Source organism: Halteromyces radiatus, assembly GCF_025201355.1.
Source record: "Halteromyces radiatus strain CBS 162.75 chromosome Unknown BX664scaffold_6, whole genome shotgun sequence".
Lineage (NCBI taxonomy): Eukaryota > Fungi > Mucoromycota > Mucoromycetes > Mucorales > Cunninghamellaceae > Halteromyces > Halteromyces radiatus.
The window spans coordinates 561,709-584,486 of NW_026251692.1; the positions used below are offsets into that span (position 1 = coordinate 561,709).

General features: G+C 32.5%; 8 protein-coding genes and 1 non-coding gene across 9 annotated transcripts; 3 read left to right on the top strand and 6 right to left on the bottom strand.

The window, feature by feature from the left end:
• Nucleotides 1–399: 399 nt before the first annotated feature.
• Nucleotides 400–3,720, bottom strand: BX664DRAFT_380058 (chitin synthase 1). The gene is made up of 8 exons (XM_051548878.1): nt 3,214–3,720; nt 2,926–3,146; nt 2,738–2,823; nt 2,506–2,668; nt 2,098–2,439; nt 1,730–2,026; nt 1,479–1,658; nt 400–1,410 (listed from the first exon to the last, which is right to left on the bottom strand). Exons 1-8 carry the CDS (start codon nt 3,578–3,580, stop codon nt 481–483), a joined length of 2,586 nt encoding a protein of 861 aa, XP_051398068.1. The 5' UTR covers nt 3,581–3,720; the 3' UTR covers nt 400–480.
• Nucleotides 3,721–4,146: 426 nt separating this feature from the next.
• Nucleotides 4,147–6,271, top strand: BX664DRAFT_337498 (NLI interacting factor-like phosphatase-domain-containing protein). Its single transcript, XM_051546244.1, has 8 exons — nt 4,147–4,266; nt 4,413–4,543; nt 4,604–4,682; nt 4,749–5,095; nt 5,173–5,246; nt 5,316–5,491; nt 5,578–5,692; nt 5,745–6,271. Exons 2-8 carry the CDS (start codon nt 4,427–4,429, stop codon nt 6,241–6,243), a joined length of 1,407 nt encoding a protein of 468 aa, XP_051398069.1. The 5' UTR covers nt 4,147–4,266; nt 4,413–4,426; the 3' UTR covers nt 6,244–6,271.
• Nucleotides 6,272–6,967: 696 nt separating this feature from the next.
• BX664DRAFT_351442 (aluminum activated malate transporter-domain-containing protein) lies at nt 6,968–9,056 on the top strand (the record flags this gene model as incomplete). Its single annotated transcript, XM_051547658.1, has 5 exons — nt 6,968–7,022; nt 7,144–7,431; nt 7,503–7,744; nt 7,847–7,974; nt 8,048–9,056. 5 exons carry the CDS (start codon nt 6,968–6,970, stop codon nt 9,054–9,056), a joined length of 1,722 nt encoding a protein of 573 aa, XP_051398070.1.
• Nucleotides 9,057–9,166: 110 nt separating this feature from the next.
• BX664DRAFT_337503 (Nse4 C-terminal-domain-containing protein) lies at nt 9,167–10,636 on the bottom strand. The gene is made up of 6 exons (XM_051546245.1): nt 10,410–10,636; nt 10,211–10,291; nt 9,908–10,145; nt 9,752–9,845; nt 9,393–9,698; nt 9,167–9,334 (listed from the first exon to the last, which is right to left on the bottom strand). Exons 1-6 carry the CDS (start codon nt 10,621–10,623, stop codon nt 9,248–9,250), a joined length of 1,020 nt encoding a protein of 339 aa, XP_051398071.1. The 5' UTR covers nt 10,624–10,636; the 3' UTR covers nt 9,167–9,247.
• Nucleotides 10,637–10,857: 221 nt separating this feature from the next.
• Nucleotides 10,858–10,930, top strand: BX664DRAFT_t94. Its single transcript has one exon. It is a non-coding gene; the product is annotated as a tRNA-Ala (tRNA).
• Nucleotides 10,931–12,594: 1,664 nt separating this feature from the next.
• BX664DRAFT_300063 (NADP-dependent oxidoreductase domain-containing protein) lies at nt 12,595–14,189 on the bottom strand. The gene is made up of 2 exons (XM_051542328.1): nt 13,879–14,189; nt 12,595–13,807 (listed from the first exon to the last, which is right to left on the bottom strand). Exons 1-2 carry the CDS (start codon nt 14,179–14,181, stop codon nt 12,632–12,634), a joined length of 1,479 nt encoding a protein of 492 aa, XP_051398072.1. The 5' UTR covers nt 14,182–14,189; the 3' UTR covers nt 12,595–12,631.
• Nucleotides 14,190–14,229: 40 nt separating this feature from the next.
• On the bottom strand, nt 14,230–15,839 carry BX664DRAFT_300064 (uncharacterized protein). The gene is made up of 3 exons (XM_051542329.1): nt 15,402–15,839; nt 14,641–15,344; nt 14,230–14,583 (listed from the first exon to the last, which is right to left on the bottom strand). The coding sequence occupies exons 1-3, from the start codon at nt 15,741–15,743 to the stop codon at nt 14,289–14,291; spliced, it is 1,341 nt and encodes a 446-aa protein (XP_051398073.1). The 5' UTR covers nt 15,744–15,839; the 3' UTR covers nt 14,230–14,288.
• A 1,258-nt stretch (nt 15,840–17,097) lies between these two features.
• BX664DRAFT_266596 (transcription regulator HTH, apses-type DNA-binding domain-containing protein) lies at nt 17,098–17,918 on the bottom strand (the record flags this gene model as incomplete). Its single annotated transcript, XM_051540913.1, has 3 exons — nt 17,098–17,506; nt 17,596–17,728; nt 17,822–17,918. 3 exons carry the CDS (start codon nt 17,916–17,918, stop codon nt 17,098–17,100), a joined length of 639 nt encoding a protein of 212 aa, XP_051398074.1.
• Nucleotides 17,919–20,712: 2,794 nt separating this feature from the next.
• Nucleotides 20,713–22,709, bottom strand: BX664DRAFT_267267 (Arb2 domain-containing protein; the record flags this gene model as incomplete). The annotated part of the gene is made up of 11 exons (XM_051540941.1): nt 20,713–20,831; nt 20,923–21,007; nt 21,129–21,229; nt 21,292–21,371; nt 21,479–21,530; nt 21,711–21,756; nt 21,859–21,960; nt 22,045–22,090; nt 22,156–22,215; nt 22,287–22,407; nt 22,598–22,709. The coding sequence occupies 11 exons, from the start codon at nt 22,707–22,709 to the stop codon at nt 20,713–20,715; spliced, it is 924 nt and encodes a 307-aa protein (XP_051398075.1).
• Between the last annotated feature and the right edge of the window lie 69 nt (nt 22,710–22,778).

A 22,778-nucleotide genomic window follows, 5' to 3' on the forward strand; every position in this document is an offset into this window, starting at 1 on the left:
AGAAGGAGAAAAAGGTCCAATAGCAAGAGAAGGGACTTGAATAAGTTGAAGTAGTCCTGTCATGCTTTAAAGGTAAACAAAAAAAAATAAGTAACCATTCAGTCTTTTTATTTTTTTTTTCTTTTCTTTTTTTTTACCCAAATAAACCAACACCATAACAAATAGCTTTGATTGCCTTTGAAATACTTTGAATAGAAGTCATGTAAAAAGAATAATAAAAGAGTGTGGAAAAAAGAAAGGGAGTGAGAAAGAAAAAAAGGAGAGAAAAGAAAAAAAAATCCCATTCTTTTATTTTTTAAATCTCAGGCCAATTGCGAACATTTCAAAATTGCCTTTTAGGTACCTTTTTTTTATGTCCACTTGTAGAATTTCTCTTTTTTTTTTTTTATTTTTATTTTTATTTTCAACAAAAATGCTGTATATACAATATAATAATAATAATAAGCTAATAAAAAGAAAACAATAATAATAATAATCTAACTAACCAGTAAAAATACGGAATACAAGGTAAAGACAAGAACCACAGAAACGAATGACAGAAAGACCAGCCACACTCCAAAGAATAAAACCAAGATAGACTGAACTTCTAGTATCAAAATCACCTAATCCATTTTCAAATATAGTTGTATTGGTAATAATAGCTACAAGGGCCAAATTAGAGATAATCCATGATAATACAAGTCGAGTACGGAAAGAACGGTAATAATCTTCTTGTTTAGTCTTGGCATCACGATGTTGTACTTCAGGTTCCACTTGACGAGTCAATTCCAAACAAGCTTCTTCATAGGCATCATCAATATCTTTTTGTTCCACTGGTACTTCCACTTCCACAGTATGTTCTCCACTATCATCCTTCTTGGCCTTGACCACACCGAGATCAGTAGCAACACCACTATCACCTTTAGTACCCCAAGACACATCGTGTGTATTACAAAAGGCGTAAACGTTGAGAATGTTGGTATAACTGGGCGATAAAAGAATATACTGAATAAAGCTGGTAAACATATGCCAAGGATCCAAGAATAAAAAGCTGGCCACAAAGTACATGACGTAGGTTGCACATACGGAGATCACAATATTTCTAAACGTTGATTGTTTAAGCATTGCCATCATATTACCATCCGATTCATCCACAATAGTTGTTACACTTTTCACCGTAATCCAGATCGTTGCAAACATCATATATATCATCAGGAATGCAAAGAATACCATACTAATCACATAAGCCCATTTACTACCTTGAGGTCGATTACCCAAAGCGATGATGAATTGTACAATGATCAATAAAACGTAAATATAGTTGAGTACCAAATGGAAAATATTGGCCACTTCAGTTGAGAAAGGTTTATCAGCCAAATTAGGAGAAGCCAAAGCTTGAGTCAAGATATAAAAGGTCAAATAAAAGTTACCCTAAAATAATAATAATAATAAAAAAAAATCAGTCATCATTGATAAATCCTTTTTTTTTTTTTTTTTACCAATGCAAACCAGGCGAAAATCATGTTGTAAGTGTTGTATAAATCTTCAACCATAAACATCAATTTGCGAAGGTAAGAATGATCTGATTGCCAAACTTTTCTCCAATGATACAATGCATATACACCAGCAAAGAAAGAACCGTTTAACCATCGACGACGTTGAGAGATAAATTCAGGTACCTAAGAAACGTTTTTTTTTTTTTAATTAGAGATCCTATTATTGTTATTTTTTTTTTCTTATATTAACTTACACTATCGGGGACATCAGTTTCACCATAAGAACTAGAAACGTAATGTAAAGTCCAATTGGCTTCCTTCTTTGCTACCAATTCATAACATAAAATACGATCTTCGGCAAGATACATATTAGCTGTAAAAATATCAGCATCACCACCATGTTGAGTTTCACCCAAAAAGTATTTTTCAAGAGGACCATGACCGTTCACATCATTTTGCAAAGCTGAGAATCGATAAGCAGAAAAAGCACCAGGGAGCACAGAGATATAACCAAAAACGGATTCCAAAGGTTTATCAAGAATATTGGACATCTAATAAAAAAAAAGAAAAAGAAAATGTAAATAATCCATAACTTTTTTATAATAGAGAATAAAAGATTTACCTTGTATTCAAAATTTTGAGCAGCAACAAGAGGATTCAAAAAAGCTACACCAGCAGTACCAGACATGGCACGAATTTCACCACAAGCACCAGCAACATTGGAATTGATATCAAATGCTTTCCATAAATGATAAATAGAAGTATGGCCAGGTTTAGTACCAACATCAATCAAACAACATACATTAGGGTCAATCAAAGGTCCAAAAGCTTGGAAAAACCAACGATGAGAATTGATTTTCTTTTGATTCTTTTCCTTTAGACAGAATAACATTTGACATGGTACCATTCCCTTATCAGCACCACGGAATTTCATATCAGGATCCACAGATAATTGAGTTGTATACTATAAAAAAAAAATAGGATAATAAAAATTAAATGATGATATTTTCTATATATATATATATCTTACTTCATAAATATGTGCAGTAACGGGTTTTCCATTCACAACGTTTTTGGCCACACCATCTTGATATACACCCAAAGTAGCCAATAATGATAAAGTACGAGGATGAATCTTGTTACGACCATCAGAAACAACACATACAACGACCTTTTGCCAACCTTCTACACCCCTATAAGAAAAAAATATTGAATATATTAATGACTGATAAATAAATAGAATTTTTTTTTTTGTTTTTTACCATGTTCTTGATCTTTCACGAGTACATAAATGAGCAATATTTTTCATGACACCATGCATAGTACGAGCAAACAAAACTTCATCTTCCTAAACAGACAAATAGTGTTACACATAACAATGATAACAAAAAAAAAAAAAAAGATATTAGTTTTTCACACACACACTTAATGATTTTCCTTAAAACTTTACATTATACATGGTTAAAACAATGAAAAGTTCAGTTTTTCGTTCCAATAATTGTTGACGGAGAGTATATCCTTCTGCACCGAAATCTTTGGGATCACAAGTAGCACCAGTGTAACGCATATGAGTGAATTCTTTTGTATCTTTCAAAGGAACAGATTGCAAATAACGAGTAGGTACAGGACAATCTAACACCAAGTTACCTCTTGTCAATTTCACCTTTCGAGCTATATAAAAAAATAAAAAAAAAAGAATTGAGTATTGATAAAAAAAATAAATAAAAGTTGAACTTACTTGTTTTGAAACGACGAGGTTGACGACGAGGAGCAGCACCATAATGAAGATTAGGTGAACTTGGTGGATAAACATTAGATGGAGGAGAACCAAAGTTAGCATGAGGAGAAGGAGGAGCATATGGAGAAGGAGGAGCACCTTGAGGAGGACCTAAAGGACGAAAACCAGTAGGATCACCAACATTATTATTATTATGAAGTAAAGGTTGATGGTCAAAACCAGGACCTGTCCCTTGACCAGGAGCTTCTTGAGGATAAGGGTCAGCAAAAGGGGATGATCGATCCATTTCATGAGCAGTAAATTGATTTAAAGGATATTGATCATAATCCGATTTTCCGGTACCATGAGGAGGATTATTTGGATACATTCTCTAAATAATGATAGAGAAAAGTAAAAAAGAAATAAAGAAATAAAAAAAGGAGAAAATTGAATAATTTTTGTGTTTTTTTGATATTCGTGTAACCAACAGACAATTGACTTTTTAGGATTCCGATACCTCTTTCTAACGTCTAAAGTTTAAAAATAAACTATAGTTTAATGACCGAATATCATCTATTCAATCAATATCTCTTTTTTTTTTTTTTTTATTTATACCTATGGGCTTGGCAAGATTATCATCCATCATCATCTTTATTATTATTATTATTATTTAATAAATTAAAAAAAGGTAGTATGATCATTTATTACAAAAAATATATAACATAACCTGATGGAAAAACTCTCTTTTATAGTAATTTTCAATGTCCCTGATAGAGGAATAGTAACACAACATTTGATTTTAGGCCACTCCCCGCTCTTTCTTGAACCCATCATCATCATTCTAACAAAACCAAAGCCACCTTTCATTACCCGATCAGATCAAATTTCTACAAAAAAAGTGATGCGTACCTTTTTTTTTTTTTTTTTTTTTTTTACCAAAAAACTTTTGTTACCAATATTTTTATCATTTATCATTTCTTTTTTTTTTTATTATTATTTTTAACAAATGAATAATCCATGCCGTTGACCCCTCTCTTTTATTTTTTAAGCTACCAGGTCAACAACAACAAGCAAGTAAAATTCATTCTCCGTTTTGGCCTTTTTCATACTACTGAACATCTAATTTTTTTTTTCATTATTTTCTTTTTTTCTTTATCTTTTTTTTTTTTATTTTTGATACCTTTTTCTTTCCACGTCTTTCCTTTTTGAACTAAAAAAAGTCACTATATTCAACATGGATCTCAAATCAATGCTCATAGGTGATATTCAAACTATATCTTCCGATAAAACTTTTAATCCATCTAATACTACACCAACACCTATGGATCCAAAGATACTTCAAGATAAAACTGTAAGAACACAGACTTTTATTGTTATTATTATTCAAACTTACTTATATATATCATATTAGGCTTTGTTACATTTAGGTGGAAGTCTTCAAGCTTATCTTCATAAAAGTGCACAACGATCAACAAACACCATCACAAATGGTAAAACTATGAAAACTTATTAAAACATGTATTAATATATCTTTCTTTTTTTATATATATCGATAGCAACCTCATCAAGTCTTAGACTTGGTCCTGAATTAGCAGAAAATCCAAGTTTATGGCGTCCTACTATCTCTTTACAACGAGTCGCCAAAGAAATACCCTCCTTTGCAAAACGTCCTCGTTCACACCAACAATCCAATTTTGATGAAACTTTACCCATACAACTTATTACACATGAAATTGGACTTCGGAAAAATGATCCACGTTTGATTTTGGAAAATACCTATGATATACAAGGATCTTATCGAAGAGGTTTCTTTGTATTGATGGCTCAAAGAAATATGCCTCATACTTTTGTTTTTTACAATCCCGATCATCCTTGGTTTGAAGATCTCTATGGTTTACGCAAGGTAAGAAAATTAAGTTTGTTTCTTAAAAAAAAATTAGATCATCATATGAAAAAATAATCTCTTTTATATATATATAGAGTGCTTATATTGTATGCAAAGCAGAAGATGGTGCTTTATGGGAAGTTCATTTGAAACCAGCAAGAGGGAAAGGGTAAAAAAAAAAAATCATATTTACTTCCTATTCCTATACATTGATTTTTTTTTTTTTTGTTATTATTAGTTGGTTATTCGGATATTTAATCAAACAAGATGATGTGATACGAATGGTAAAAGAATCAAGAGATGAATTAATGATGCAACGAAAACTTCCTCTGGTATTGGATTTGGATGATACCTTGGTCAGATTAGTAGGTGAAGGTAGTGAACGATTTGTACCTGAAAATGATCTACCGAAATGTAAGTAATATATATATCAAAGGATAAAGATAAAAAAAAAAAAAAAAAAAAAAAAAAAAAAAAAAACTGATAAGATGATTTTTTAGATGGCAATAGGGTGGCTGTACTGAAAGATGGACGACGAGTGGCATTAACAGCTAGAGTGCATGAATTTTTAGAATGGGCACAAAATTTTTATGATATATCTGTGTGTTCTTTAGGGTAACTTATAAAGAAAAAAAAATTGTGATTCACAACTTTATTTTTATTATAGGGATCAAAATTATGTGGAAAATGTAGTGGAAGTACTCGACCCTCAACGTACAAGGATCAGGGGTATTTTATATTCAGCAAGAAGTGAACATGACTTTATCAAACAATCACATGAACCAGGACGACCACCGAAAGATCTAAGGGCGCTTTATTCATTTTGTGCACTTCAAGATAAATCATTAGGATCAGCATTCACCTTACCATTGATTTTAGACGATGAAACAAGGATGTGGCCAACGGAACAACATGATAATATCATTGAAGTCAAGCAACAATTGGGATCTGAGGCATGGAATGTATCTTTGTTTCCTGTCGTTCAAGAAACATTGGCTCATATACATATGGAATTCTTCCGGCAACTTGATACTTGGTACAGTAAACAAGTGGAAGCTGAAAATAATGGATATCCTTTTACTCGTGAACCTCCTAGTGCCTTGGCTATTTATAAGACTTATTTACGACACATGTTACGTGATATGATTACAAAAGTACATCAATAATAAAATACCTCTTTTTTTTGTTTATTTACTTTTTATTGATTATCATTATTATTACGATATTGATTGATTGTGTGTTTATAAATATGGAATTGACATTCTCATTTGATATCATCCTTTTCATTCAAAATCTCTTTCTTTGGCTTAAATTTTTATCAGTGTTATGAGTATCTAATGTGCACGTTGCATTTCTCTGTTTCTATCAAAGAGATAGAAACGAATGATCATCTATAGGTTGCACCATAGAGTATGGTAGGCAAAAGGATCTCAACAGGGTGAATCAGGTGGGACTATCATCAGGGTCTGAAAGATCTAGGTACAATCGCTCTCTTTTGCAATTAAACAACTGATGATGATGACCATGATGATTCATCACATACTCTTTTTTCTAGTTGCAATGAATATGATAGATTGTCACGTTCTTATGACATCATGCAAAGAAACATATAACTTCTTTTTGATAACAACACTTAATATCCTTTATGCACCTAATAAGTCTAACGATTTTCTTTTTTTTCTTTTTTTCTTTTTTAGGAAGGACGTGTTAAAATATATAGATAACAGAAAAATGAAATGAATTCACGCATATAAAAGAGATTAGTTTATCAATAGGCGCTCACTTTTCTTCTCTTTCTCTGGTTTTTCTTATCATTATCTTTTTTTTTTTTTTTATTTCCTTACTTTGAAATAGATAGAGAGAGAAAAAAAAAAAAAAAGAGCAAGCAACATGACAGATCGTTCTTCATCTCATATCTCTGTCCATAAAACTGAACCAACATTATGTACTGACACTAATGATGATGTATTCTCCGCTAATGATTCAATCAAACCAGGCAAGTGGAACAACATTAAAAAAAAAAAGGAAATTTTGACTAACTTTTTTTTCTTCTCAACGTTCATTAGTTAACATTCATTTTGCCGAACAAGAAAAGAATCATCGACAACAACATCAGCGGGTCTATCCTTCTGTTTATATGGATGATTCATCCTCATCTGCTCATCTTCCATCTGAAAAATCAAAAGAAGAAAAGAAAGAATCATGGCTTCATCGATGTCTGGCTGTATTTGACAGGTTGATACAAAATAATGGTAATCGTTATGCTTTACAAGTAGCAATTGCATTTTCCATTGGATCTCTTTTTGTATTTATAGAAGTCATCAGTAATGGGATGATGAATACTGTATGGGTGCGTAAGTCAAAAAAAAAAAATCATGCGTTAATAATAAAAAGTTTTTTTAATTTGGATTTTTTTTTTCTAAAGCCATCACTATTACTCTGGTTCATGATAATACTGTAGGTGGATTTGTTTTCCTTGGTGGTCAACGTATCTTAGGTACCTTGATAGGAGGAGGACTTTCTATGATTGGAATGACTCTTGCTCGCGTTCTTTTCCCAACCTGGGGAATTAGTGCTAATATCTTTTTAAGTTGTTACCTCTTTGTTCAAGTGTTGTCCATCACAAAGTTGAAAGAACGACCGCAAATCGCTACCGCTTGTGGAATTGTAATTAAAAAAAAAAAAAAAAAAAAAAGGATTTCTCTTCTCTTTCTTTTCTTTTTTCCTCACTCTTTTTTTTTTTTTTTTTTTTTTTTTAATGAATATAAGGCTTTGGTTACTACTGCAGTCATTTCTCTAAGTGGTTACCCTGGTTTAATCAATGACAAGATCTCTGCTTCGGTTGAATTCGCTTCATGGCGTATATTGAATGTTATCGTTGGAATTATTATTGCCATGTAAGATTAAGCATATCTACTTGTATCATGTATCATTAAACTTTTTTCTATATATACATATATAAAACTATAGGTGCTCAGTCCTTTGTATCTTCCCAATCCAAGCTAGTCGTGCCATGCGAGACAATGTGGGTGAATCCTTAAAAGCTACTGCTGATTTGTTTGAAAAGGCAGCAGAATACTACCTGGAAGTTAACATTTCTCCTCAGTCAACGACCGCCGTATCGCCTTCAATGTTTCTCAACAAACATGACCATCTTAATACTACAACATTACACCACCAAAGTGTCGCCAATGTCATCTCTCGAAGCTCATCACCAACAAGACCATTTTCTAACGATGAACAACAACAAGAACGACAATTATCCACTGCGGATACTTCAGATACTATCACTCAACTATGTGATAAAGCACTTGGTATTCTCAAAAAGTTACAGAATGAAGCCCTTAGAATGAAAACTGTTTCCAGTGAATACTATTTGCAACTTCCTTTCCATTTACTTCTTGGTCAGCGGGAAAGATATCGACGGGATAGATTACGTGCAGCAAGATATGCTGATGCTATTGATGATGTGAAACAGATTGTTTGGCTCGTAGTATCATATCGGTTACTATCACCTTTGGTCCAACTTTCTATGACAAGTCAACAACTTGATCTCAGTGGAGTGGATGCATTTCTACAATCCAGCTTGAACAAAACGGTGTATCAGCGAATTGTACCAACACAATCAACATTGGAAAGTTTTAAAGATAGTCTTCATGTGATGCGACGTTTAGGTGCCATGCTCAAGGATCGCCATCATAAACTCAGTGATCATCCTGATTGGTATAGGTTGGGACAAAGAGTACATCAAGGACAATCTCATATTCAACATGAATTAGTGCAACTGGTACAACTTGCTGGTGATAACGTCGATGGCATGAAATTGGTCTCTTATTATGGTTTTTTGGTCAGGTGTGCTATGATTTGGGCTGGCTTGAATGCTGTCATAGATAAATTGGGTCCTCAATGGCATGCTCGACGTTCTCGTCATTCTTCCTCTTCTACCAGTTTGAATCCTTTTGTACATCCTCCCATTTGATTATTAGACTTTGTTTAAAAATAAAAATTGGAATCATCCTTCATCTTTTTATTTTATTATTATCATGGAATATTTTGGAATTTTATTGATCAAAAAAAAAAAAAAAATAGAGAGAGATATATATACATAGAGGGAAAGTATAACAATAACAATAATAAAAATTAAGTATGTTACAATAAGAGACATCTAAACTAGTACCATTTGCCTTCTGTCATATCAGCTTGTTTTTCTCTTGTTGGGATAATTGTTTGTCGAATACCATACGTTTCAATGATTTCCTAATCCAAAAAAAAAAATCAATATCCTTTTTCTTTTTTTTTTTTTCTCTATGCTTACCTCCCAAAGGGGCATACTCAGACTCATGATGATTTGTTTCTTTCTTAATCCGGCCACCAATTCTTCCATGGTTGGGTGTGATCTAGTACTTAAAATAGGTTGACCACTGGTATCATCGATTTCCGCCACTGCATTTCTGATCAAGAAGGAGACATAAAACATATTTTCCACCGATTGTGAAAACGATTCTGGATTGGTGATGAATTCAAAATAATTGGTGGGACCCCTTTCATCCAAGATTTTATAGATACTGTTGACATTTGCGGAAGTTTCATTTGTTTGTTGTTGTACATCATCTTGTTGAAGCTAAAAAAAAAAAATCATATCAATATTTCATTTCCTTTTTTTTTTTTTTTTACTTTAGTAGGTTGGACCAAATCTTCCTTGTTTTTCGTCAGTCGTGCTTGTTTCACAGGTTTTCGAATTTTCTTTTCTACAGAGAGAGGTCCAAGACTATCAAAAAAAAAAAAAAAATAGAAAGGTTATGATAAATAATAAAAAGAAATATAATTTACATCAAATCCATTGATTGAGCTCTTTTGCTAAATTGAGCAGCTCTTTGACCTAGTTTCTTCCAATTCCAATCTTCATGAGCAGATCGTTCAGTTCCACAAAAAGTCTTCACCTTGGCTATAAATTCATCCATATTGAATAAATGATTGTCCAGACGTAAATTGCGTGCTCTTTGAGTAGTAATGTTGGCAGAGAGAACCAATAACTTTGAATCCAAAGCTGCTTCTTGAGTATTTTTAACTACATTAAAAAAAAGTTATATATATATATCATTAGCGAAAGTAATCCTAGTTTCCCTCATTTACCTGAAGTGAATAAAAAATTGGCTTGATTGAGTGTATCTTCTAGTCCATGATCATTGGCATTGGCATAATCCTTTCTGTGTTCTATCAAAAAATAATAATAATAATAATAATAATAATAATAATGTAGAAAGATAAGAAGAATGAAAAAAAAAGAACATAAACTTGTATCCAATCATTATCTTTTTTTTTTAATCCTTACCTTCAGTAGTTTGAATCAATCGACGATAATCTTGTCGTAACTTTCTTCTGACTTCTTTATCTTGACTAGGATCAAAATGATCAGTATCGCGGTCGCGTTCCAAGCTTTGTGTAAGGGCAATTAAGTTTTCGTCACGGGTGTGAGGTGGATGACTATGAGAAGATCCTCCTTCATCTCGTCGTTCTCCTGATGGGTTACTGGATCCAACTGACATTGTCAACTGTATTATGTTCAATTAGGATAAAAAAAAAAAAAAAAAAAGAAAAGAAAATGAAAAATGACACGTCCAAAAAAAAAAAAAAAAAAATCATTTCACTCTCCGTCGATACAAACAAAAAAAATATATATCATTGGACATTCTTTACCGATACGGCTATTTCCAGCCAATCAAACGCCGGAAATTTAAGATCTGAAATATATAGAACATAAGGGTCTACAACAAACATCTGGGGATCTAGCTCAAATGGTAGAGCGCTCGCTTAGCATGCGAGAGGCACTGGGATCAATGCCCAGGTTCTCCAATTGCTTTTTTTTATTTTACTGATCTTTGAAGTTCTATTTTTATCTCGATATATGATTGGTAGATATGATGGCTGTTAATTTTTTTTTTTTTTTTTTTTTTTTGTTATCTAAAGTATTGATGATGATCTGTTAGGTGATTTTTTGGTTTATAGGTTCAAAATTGAAAAAATAATTCGGATGATCGAAAGAGAATAAGTTGTTTAGTGAGCACCAGTACTTGATTACGCAAGCACACGTATAAGAAAAGAGATAAAATAAAACAAAAAGTAAAGTAAGGAAAAATAAAGTCTTGTTCCAAATTTGGAAAGTAGAAGTAGAGTAAAATTGTTCTGACTTTAAATATAGAACAAAGTGAGCCAATCAAAATAGATAATCCACAATACAATCAGGTAGGGATAAAAGGTAAAGATTTATTTAATAGGCGTACTTTTTATTTTTTTTTTTTATTTTCCATTTTCCTTTCTTTTTCTCTTACATTGACTTTTTTATGGTTTTATTATATACATTAGTGTAGTCGTTACTTTACACATTTTTTTTTTATTCAATAAAGTTTTATTTTATTTATTACAACTATTTTATTACATGTCAATAGGATCCATTCCATCTACTAAGATGTATTAAATGAATGCATTCGTTTTATTTTTTATTATACGCTTATGTTACAGGTACGAAATACGCTGATACGACAAAAAAATTGACAATGAAAAAAACTCAAAAAAAGGAGAATATTTATACTAATTACGCAAGCGCACGTATAGTAAAAGAGATAAAATAGAAAAAGAAAAGTAAAGTAGAGAAAGAACTACCAATTCCAATTTTTTTTTTTTTACAGAGAAGTTCTTAACCTGACTTCAAAAAAAGGGGATTGAGCCAATCAGAGAGAATAATCCACAACACATTTTAAGTAGGGATGATGTTTGTTTAATTATGTTGATTAAAAAACGAAAATAGAGGGTATTTATAGTAAAAGAAAACAGAGTTAAGAAAATGAAATAGATATCGAAAACGAAATGAAAATCGAAAACGAAACGAAGATCGAAAACGAAATTAGGTTTAATTTTTTTTTTGTTTTTCTATATGTACTATATATATATATATATTTTCTTTTTACAGATAATCAATACTTTTTTTTTGATATGATGATCGATTCTCGTTTTAAATAAATAGAATGTATTATTGATGGACAGATGTCATCCAAAAATGGAAATAGAGTGGTGCAGCATGATCACATTTGATGAAGATCAAAATAATAAAATAACTTGATAATAAGACTTGGATAATATTCGAGATGATGATTCAAAAATGTATCATTTATATGGTAAAATATAGTCCAATGTTTAAGATGACTCATCCATCATCATTTAATCACCATTGTGATCCTAAGAATCATATGCCCATCTTGCTTTCGTTTCTTCTTTTTTTTTTTTTTTTTTTTTTTTTTTTTTTTAGTGCATGTGGACTCAATACGGAAGCTCTCCTTGATACGGTCACGCTGAATGGATCACTTTATTTCATTTAAAATAATAATAATAATATTCCAATCAATGACAGATATGGTATAGATAAGTAAATAAATAATTAAGAATGGATAAAAGGAATTAGTCTAATGGGAGATGAGTGTTCGAAAAAAAAAAGGAGAGATGATCTATATCTACATACATAATGGAGAGAAAAAAAAAAAAAGAAAAAAAAAAGAGAATCTATACTAAGACGCGATTGATATCCAATAATTGTTGTTCAGATAAAGGTGATTGCTGATATTCTTTCATAGCCAATAATGCATCATCCACATAATCCCGTTGTCGCATACCAGTGATGATAGAACCAATTTCTTGTTGTGCTAAATAGATTTCTAATGCCTTGACTGTCAAAGGAGAATAACAGGAAGTCTTATTATCATCTTTGAGAGAATGAGAGGATGGCCAGGACACCAAAGCTGATAAAATCCTATCCATATCATTGTTCTTCTTCAACGTATCCATATAAGCATAATTGACCAAACATGTCATCAAATGATCCATTTGTTTTTGGTACACATCGGCCCATTCCATATAAGCAGGGACATCCTCATACTTTTTCCGAAACCTGGCTACATCCTTTGCTACTGTTGGTTGTACCTGAGATGTCAAATAATGTCGTGTCGCGAAATGATGTTGACCCAATCGTTGCAAATTTTCAGACAAGACTTGACTCCATACGAATGTTGATGCCATAGAATCGTCTTCATCCTCTGGTAATTCTGCGATCATATCCATTTCCAATTGAGCCACATTTTCAAAAGCTTGACGTAGATCCTCCATATCGGTAGGGTCGATCATATGATTGTAAAGTCCACGGATTTGGCCCTGAGGTGTGATGGCGTTCAGAGGTCGATTGGTCATCAAGAAAATCCCATGGGCGTCCAGACTGTCCATCAAGACGGCATCTTGTAACAGATTTTGCTCGTATAGGTTGAAAGGCGCCTCTACTGCACAAAAGTTATCCAAATGATCACACGCACGAAGCACAGAGCTGAGAGAGACATGATCCGCCGCGTCCTTGCATGCCATGGTGTTGGAACAGATACCATAGCCCTTGATCACACCTTGCTGCACCATTGTATCCAAAAATGAGAAACTATGGCCCAATTGTTTGTACAGTTCTCCACGATGAAACTTTGACGACACAAGCATCCGTTCAGGGGCATTGATCATAAATATATCCACATACGATGTCTGTAATCGAGTCAAGGATTGTTCCAGCTGATCTTGAAGAATTCGTGGCGAGATACCGTGGTAGCTGTTCCCTTGAACATGCACATAATCATCCTTGCTAGTGTCTAGTCGTTCAATGTCTTGTTTGGATAAATATCCTGCTTTGGTCACTAATGTCACATCCTAGATATAAAGTTATGACTTGAGTTGTATGACCTTTTTTTTTTTTTTTTTTTTTTTTTTTTTTTTTTTACCTTGCGATTGATTGACGAAGAAGACAGGATGTCACCAATAATTTTTTCAGACTGACCATTTTCAAAATTGGCGCCAGTATCGATAAGATTGATCCCTTGTTCCAAGGCATATTGTAATGCTGCACCATGTGATTCGATTTGACTGACACGATATCCACCAAATCCAAGTCGAGTAACGGATTGATTGAGTTTTGGAATGAGTCGTTTGGGTAAAGTAGACGAAGTGGTTGAGAAAGGTTGTTTGATATATTGTAGATTAAAAGGATGAATGATATGTTTGAATGTATGGTGTGCGGATAACATGGTTGTAGAAAAAAAAAAAAAGAAAAAAAAAACAAGAAAAAGAAAGAGAAAGCGGTGGTTTAAACATGGTATTTTTATTTTTTATTTCGAAAACAGTATCTACTAAACTAGGAAGGTTTTGATTTTTTCTTGTTGAATGACAAAGAATCCAACGAAGAGGGAGAATCTACGACATTAGTATGTCTGGATCGTTTTTGACTACTGTTACTATTGATGGAATCAAGAGACAAATCGGATTGCTGTTGTTTACCTAATACCAAAGATCGTAGAAGGTTGTTTTCTACTTGAAGATCATGAATTTCACATATCAATCGATCCATTTCTTTTGCATGTTGTTGTTTTAACTGACTGATTTCCTGTTCCCAATGCTGTTGAGTCATCATTGTATTATTGTTATTGTTGCTACTGTTGGATAGGTGAGATAAAGAAGGTAAAGAAGAAGATACAAGTTGAGAGGACATGGTTGGTAAGGTTGGCGAAGTTGGAGTAGGTGAAGGAATAGGTAATGTTCTTGGATGAGTTGGAGAAGATATTAACGATGATGAAGATGGTGACGGTGACGATAACTTAGTGGACGTTGCTACAGTGATACTGTTATTGGTATTGGATGATGTTTGCTGGAGTGCATACATAGGTGATAGGTTGGTGGTATTGGAGACTGGTAAGGATGATAGGGCACTTGGTGATGGTAATAGAGGTAAATAAGAAGGAGGTGATGCTAATGATGTTGATATGGAAGATACTGATGATGATGATGATGATGACGATACTGATGATGGTGTTGATGTGGTGGATAATAAAAGTTCTTGATTATCACAATGTAGTGATGAATTGACATTGGTAGGTATTGGTTCAGAAGCAGGATGAGCAATATGAAGTTCAGGAACGGTCGGTCTTGCTGTTGGAGAGTGGGTAGGTGATAGAGTGGGAGATTTACTATGATTTTGTAAAGAAGATGAAGACGTTGAAGTTGTCATGATACAATGTCGATAAGCCATGCTACAAGGAATATCACCATCCACACGTTGATGTCTGTTTAGTGCATCTGATCTTGCAAATGATCGAGAACATATCTTGCAAACATGAGGTCTTTCACCAGTATGGAGTTTTTGATGTCGTTTCAAATCGTGTTGACGTCTAAAATGAAGTTGACAATGATCACACTATTATAAACAAGTTAGTTTCTTATTCTTTAATACATATATATAGATATAACTTACTTGAAAAGGTCGAGCGGATGAATGTGTAGCAAGATGTGATTTGAGGTTATGAGGTCGACTGAAAGTTTGTTCACATTTTGGGCAAGAATAAGGTTTAACGTCTGCAGTAGAAGAGGAGATAGAAGAAAAAGAGGAGGAAGATGATGATGAGGAGTCATTGGCGGCGATATTTGTGGCATTCCTTTTGTTTTTCTTTCCAAATATAAAGATAGGTTCTTTTAAAGGTTGCATTAGTGAAGTACTACTAGTAGTGCTGTTTGCATTTGACTTTTGTAATGTTCGTTGTTGTTGATCCTTTGTATGGTTTGTAAAATTGTTTGCTGGTATAATGGTAAGCTCCATTGGTTTGTACACATTCAATGAACCAGAAAAAAATAAGTAAGAGTAAAGAAAAAAAAAAAAGGAAAAATTGAGTATTCTTTTCTTTTATATATGAAGTTTGATATATATAATAGAAAAAAAAAAAGAAGGAGGGGTAAGAAAGACTATGATATAAAAGGGAAAAGACGATAAAATAAAAAGAAAAAAAGAGTCTTTATTTCCGCCAAAAAAAAAAAAAAATAAAAAGAAAGGAGGAAGAGGAAAAATGGGAAAAAGGGAGTTTTGACTTTTTTGGGTTGAACTTACGCGCGCCAAGCATTATGGTTACAAAAAAAGAAACCTTTTTTTTTTTTGATGTGGCTTCAGAGGAAGCTTTACTCCCAATATCTGGTAATTTTAATCCGCTTCCCCCGTTATTTGGCTCAGGTACATAATTTCAAAAATAGAAATCAATTTTTTCTTTTTTCTTTTCTCTTGGTATTTTACCGAAAAAAAACATGTGATATAATTGAAGTATTATTTTATTATTTAAAACAAAAATGATTTTTTTTAAAGTAATAAGATATATTGTGATATATGTATATAAAAGAAATCAATTGGTATTCAATGGATGATATGATAAAAAAAAAAATATATATTTATATATATATATATAAACTAACTAACTAAAAAGGGGAATCATCATTCACTCCAATAATAACTACATTTGACGGGGAACTAACTAATCAGAGAGAAGGGGTATCAATTGTTGTTGTGAGTACGTAAACGTTTGATGTTTCGTTTCAAGCTGGTATCTGAATGATTATTGGGAGGCGGTAAGATGGATGATTGTGCAGATCGTTTTCTTCCACGTTGTTGAGGAGAAGATGGCTGTTGTTGTAATGATGATGATGATTGGAGTGTAGCTGATTTGGTAATACCATCAGATAATTGTGATGTCAATGAAGGAGACCAATGTGAAGAATGAATAGAAGAATGACCAGCAATAGGAGAGGTAGTAGAAGTTGAGGATGAATGAGATAGTGGATTAGACTTGTATTTGACCATATCATCATGAGGTGGACTATGAGGATAATTTGCATGGGATGGTGGTTTAATCATTGGTTTACGAGAGAATGAATCATAATCATAAGCATCATAATTGGGAGATGTGGATGCTGATGAAATATTCACTTGAGCCAACCGAGGTTGATGATGGTGATGATGATGGCTATGCATGTTGAGTGATGATGTTGATGATCTTGACGATGATTGATAATCATAAGGATTGTTCATCAAATAAATATCGTTTTCATCCGAATGAGATGGTGGCAACATAGAAGGAGCAACTGAACCAGGTACTGGACTACAACTACCACTAGCTAAATCATTTTGATCATTTCCACGAAGAATGCCTAAAAAAAAAGAAACATAAATCAATATTTTTAAAAAGAATATATGTAACAAACTTACTTGTAAAAGAATCATGATGATCAATAGAATCATTACTAGAATCGGTATGACGTTCCCAAGAAGATATCGGAAAACCATAAGCAGGATCTTGTTTGTAAGGAAAAGAAGGAGTCATTGTTCTTGAAGGTACCATCATAGATAAGTTAGGTTGAGAAATGGTGGAAGTAATACCGGATGGAGGAGGGAATATAGCCGAGGATGCCACTGACACATTTGTACCAGGTACCGTGGATGGACATAAGAATACGGAAGGATCATCAGTAAACAAAGGATACAATAAATCAGTGATTTTAAACTTTGCAGCCAAATCTTTTGCTCTTTCAAAAGTAATCCTAAATAAAATAAAATACTATGAATTAAAAAGAAAAAAAAAAAGACAAAAAAAAAAAAGAGTGGCAATAATATAAAAAAAAAAACTTACCAAACACCTTTCAAATGCATAGCACCTACTTTAACGACAATACGACCCTTTTCATTCTTCAATATACCATCTCTTTTTCCTCTTGACATGCCAACTACATTCAATAACTTGGTACCGTTGATCATATCATTATCTAAAAAGGAGTACCGATAAAAAAAAGATAAAACAATTTAGTAAAAGGAGGGAGATGAAACGATTCGGGGATTCAATGGTTTCTTTTCTTTACCTTGACGTCGCGCCACACAAACAGATTTGGCATCCACTTGATAACAAACAGTTCCTTCATCTTCCCAAACAGTGGTTGTCAATTTTGGTCGTTGCATTGGTGCATGAGATGATAAAGAATAACATGAAGTTGAAGATGAATAAGGTGTTGATCGAACGGAAGGATGATGATGATGATTATGTTGTTGTTGATGATAAGATACAGGACTAGGCCAAGAGAAAGTACCAGGTGATGACCATCCTACCATGGAAGAAGTTGTATTACTGGTGGAGGTGGCAGCAGTAGAAGTAGAAGTAGTATTTGTAGCAGAAGTAGGTGTAACATTCGAAGTGGTATGTGAATGATCAGTGTTCAAGGATGATGATGAATGAAGTGAATCAGTTGGATGATGAGGTGGTATGAAACTGGTGCAAGGTCTAGCATCAGAAAAAGCACTATTATTACTATTATTACTACTACTATTATTATTATTATTGTTGTTGTTGTTATTATTGTTATTGTTATTGTTGTTGTTGCTACTGGTACGATAAGATAGATTTGTAGATGAGGTATTTGTCGTAGTATAGTATGAAGTATGATCAGGATGTTGCAACATATAAGATGACGATGATGATGGATACAAATTGTTTTGATAAAGACCTTCCATTTGTTTTTACTAACTAAAGAAAAAAAAAGAGTTCAATGAGATAAATTGAGTTTATTTGATAACAAACAAGACAAGGCACTTTTTTGTTTTATTTGAATTGAATCAAACAACAAAAGAAAGCACTCTTTTTTTCTTTTTGTGGAACTTACCTATAACGTATGATTGATTGTAAGAAATATAAAATGTAATTCCTCCCTTTTTTGATTTCTTTATGCGTGACGATAAAAGAAAAGAAGAGTGATAAAAAAAAAAGAAGAGAAAAGCGAAAGAGAAAAGAAAAAAAAGAAAAAGAGGTAAAAAGAATTAGTTTCCGGTTTTTTAAAAGAAAATGGGAAACGGGTCACTCGTATTTTTTGTTGACCGATTTTCCCAAAAAAAAAAAAAAATATAAGCGTAGTGAGTGAAAAAAAAAGTGGCGGAAAAGACAAAAAAAAAAAAAAAAAAAGGAGTCTATTACTAACCTGTGATGATAATGATGATGATGGAATCATTTAGGTAGCAAATTATATTGTTTACTGTTGTTGTTTTTGTTGTTGTTGTTGTTGTTGTTTTGTTGATATCTTGGTTTTTTGCTGCAAGAAGAGGGGTAAGTTTAAAGTTTCCTTGACCTGCATTTCTTTGGCGGAAAATGAAAATCACCATCATACCCCCTTATGGATGTTCTCCGTATTTTTATAACAAGAACTTTTTTTTTTTGTAGATTATTCTACTGAATTTTAAACATGGTTCATTCATTCACACGCATTTCAAAAAGAGAGCCCTTTCATTCCCCTCATTTAGCGCCCACTTGATCCCCATATTTATATATATATAAATTTAAGGTCATTTTTCCAATCATCATGTTTAAAATAACAACTAAAAACCTTGTTCTGAATGACTCGTTTTATTTACGAAACAAATAGAAGAACTTGAGATCGACGCCTTTTTGGTATAAACAACCAAGAAAAACAACCAATCTATCCTTTTTTTGGTTTTTCTTTTTTTTTTCTTTTTTTTTTCTTTTTTTTTGCTCAGTCAATTTTATATATAGTTGTTATGGCATATTTCTTGACATTATCAATTTTGGCTTGATCTTGTACAACCAATCAAACGTCTAGTTTGGGTATCCGAGTTTTTAGAATCGAGTCAAACTCTGTTTTGCCACATTTGTAAAACAAAAATCTATGGGTTCCAATAAAGATGATTTTCATCATTATTATCGAAAAAAAAACTTCCAATATCAACCAAAAAAAAAAAAAAAAAAATTACATAGATCATTATCCAAAAAAAGAAGGAGACAGAGGGGATCTTTATTTGTATGATATTGATTGAGTAGGGGAACTTAAAATGAGTTTTTAAGAAAGATAGAAAGAAAAGAATATATCATATTTTTACTAACACTTAATGATAACTAAACTGAGAGAGAGCAAAGACCAACAATGAATCCAATCCCAGAAAAGAAAAAAAAAAAAAAGGGAAGAATATGCACCTTCATGCATGCAAAACAACCATCATCACCATACGAATCATCATCATCATCATTCTTTCTTTCTCTCTCTCTCTCTTTTTTTTTTTAATGTTTGTATATACTTTAGTCAGAAAAGAATAGTTTTTGATTTAATTATTTGCAATTCCTTTTCATCATGATCATCTTTTATCTTTTACCTTTTTGGCTTGATTATTATTAAAAAAAAAGTGCTGCATGAAATATCCAAATAGATGCATGACGGAAAAAAAGTTCAAATTGGCTATATTGGAAGGTGGTACAAAAAAAAAGATCCCATTGAATCACTTTCATGCTACGCTTGAAATCACTTGACTTTCTTCTCTCCCCCCCCCTCCTCTCTCACTGATTCAAGACCATCACCACCATCCATCATCATTCTTCTCCTCCCCCCCCTTGAGACCTCCTCACCTATTTCGCCCCCTTTCTTTCTCCCCATTCTACTTTTTTTTGACGAAAACAACAAATAGAAACAGTTGGTTTCAGTCATCTCGTCCTTATTTTGCCACCGGATGGCAAATGTTGAAAAAATAATAACAAAAAAAAAACTACTTTATAAGGTGACATTAAACTATCTATTCAATTCTCATCACCATCTGGTTTCTTTTTTTTTTTCCCTCCTCTTCTTTATAGCCCCTTTGTTCTTTTCCCCCCTTGGAATAACAACTCCGTGTCATCAAAATAAAATAATAATAATAAAACTTTATTCTTCCATAAAATACTAACTACACTAAAAAAAAAAAAAAAAAAAGAAAAAAAAAACTAAACTATCATCACTTGATTCTCTTCGGCTTCTTGTTCCATGTCCCCCATCTTGGTACAAATAAATTTCATCATGTCATCTGTACATTGCCATAAAACGTAGTCAGGTAATTCAGCATCTAATAATAATAATAATAAAAAGACAAATCAGTCAATATATGAATCATCTTTTCCTAATTTATCCAATCTATTCATATTTGATTATATTACCTGAATTAATACATTTACATCCAAATTCAGCATCAAAAACAGATTCAGCAATCTCATTAGAATTCAAATTCCAATTGACAGTATGCTAAAAAAAAAAAGAAAACAATATATATATATATATATATATATTTTAAATGAGAAGAAAAAAAAAAAAAAGGAATATGCAAATGAGGCAAACACATGTATTTTTTTGGTAACAAACTTACATCATCCAACCATGCACGTTTGTCGTCTCCATGAATAAGTCTTGATGAATGATTCGAATTGGCCAAAGCTACCCCAACCACCTTAGATTTGAATATATCAACTAATAAAATGTAAAATCCAACCAACTAAGTCATTTGTTCTAATCACTTGTTTATAACTTACAATGTTCATTCAACAATTCTGTAAAACAATGACCAGCCCATCCAAGCCCTATTATACCTATCTTTTCCGCTTGGGTTTGACTATAAAATAATAATCATATAATATGAGAACAGACATACATGAAGATGTAATATTTCCAAGATAAAGTTGCTGAGCATCACATCCTATCATTGTTATTGTTTCTTACCTAACAAAATGGCGAAATACATATTGACAATGGTTTTCAGGGCTTTCATTTCCTAAAACAAATCAATAAAATGGAGTGAGTTTATGCGTAACTTTTTTTTTTTTTTGCAGGATGCATTCATCTTGCGGATTCATTGTCTTTCCAGTGAAATCTTAAATCCGTTCAAATGCAAGTAAATCACTTGTCCCGTTCCACACCCCCAAAAAGCAAGTGGATCTTTTTTTTTTCTTACCTGGAATACTTGACCATGTTTTCGAACTTTGTAATGGCGACAGATACTATAATATGTATGAGTATTCATTAGTATTTGTCTGCACGATCATTACTACACCCATGCTTTCCCGCTCTTTCCTGTTTTTTTATTTTTTATTTTTTTTTACCTGAGGTGCATTATCGTACCAAAGAATTGTATTTGGATTGAAGATGATGACTTCATAATCGTATTCTTTTGCCTTATTCACCATATTCAACATAGATCCAGCCTAAATATATCAAAAAAAAGAAAGGAAAAAAAATGAGATCATGTGATCTTTTATCATTCTCTTTTTTTCTTTGTTCTTGCTTACCTGGATCGATTCTTCACTTAATACACGTCGACTCCATTGTCCGATTCTTATATTATATAGAAACATCAATCAATTCTTTTTTATTTTTATTTATTTACTTTTTTATTTTACCTTGTCCCAGTTCCAGGTATAAGAAGTAATAGTTTACCAGTTGTGGTCAAAGCATTTGGTCTATAAAGAAACAATACAATATCACAAATCAGAGCTCTCTTTTTATGTAGATATCATTTTCTATTACTTACGTCATATAAAAAAAGGTATGAGGATCGTTTTTTGCAGGATCCGCTTCAAGAGGAATAGTCACTGATTGGAAATGATAAGGAGCTTGTTTTAATCTGCTTTCTACTTCATCACCCAGGAGATCTAAGATTAAAAAAAAAGGGAAATAGGGATGAGGACATAAGTATCTAACGTCCAGTTTAACATACCCATAAACACGCGATATCTTTGTTCATTGTAAGTTTGATCTTTTGGATGGTACCCAAACACGTATTGGGAATCTATATAAATAATAAATGTCAGATTTAAGAAAGAAAAAAATAGATGGTCTTACCTGTGGTTTTGCTACGAACAGCACCATTATCCTTGAGAACATAGCCAAATTCATCAAGTGTAGTTGGAATGGGATCTTTGACTTCTCGTTGCTTCTTCTTGCCTCGATACATTACGCGTACTAAACAAAAAAAAAAAAAAAAAAAAAAAAAAAAAGAAAAAAAAAGAAAAAAAAAAAGGGC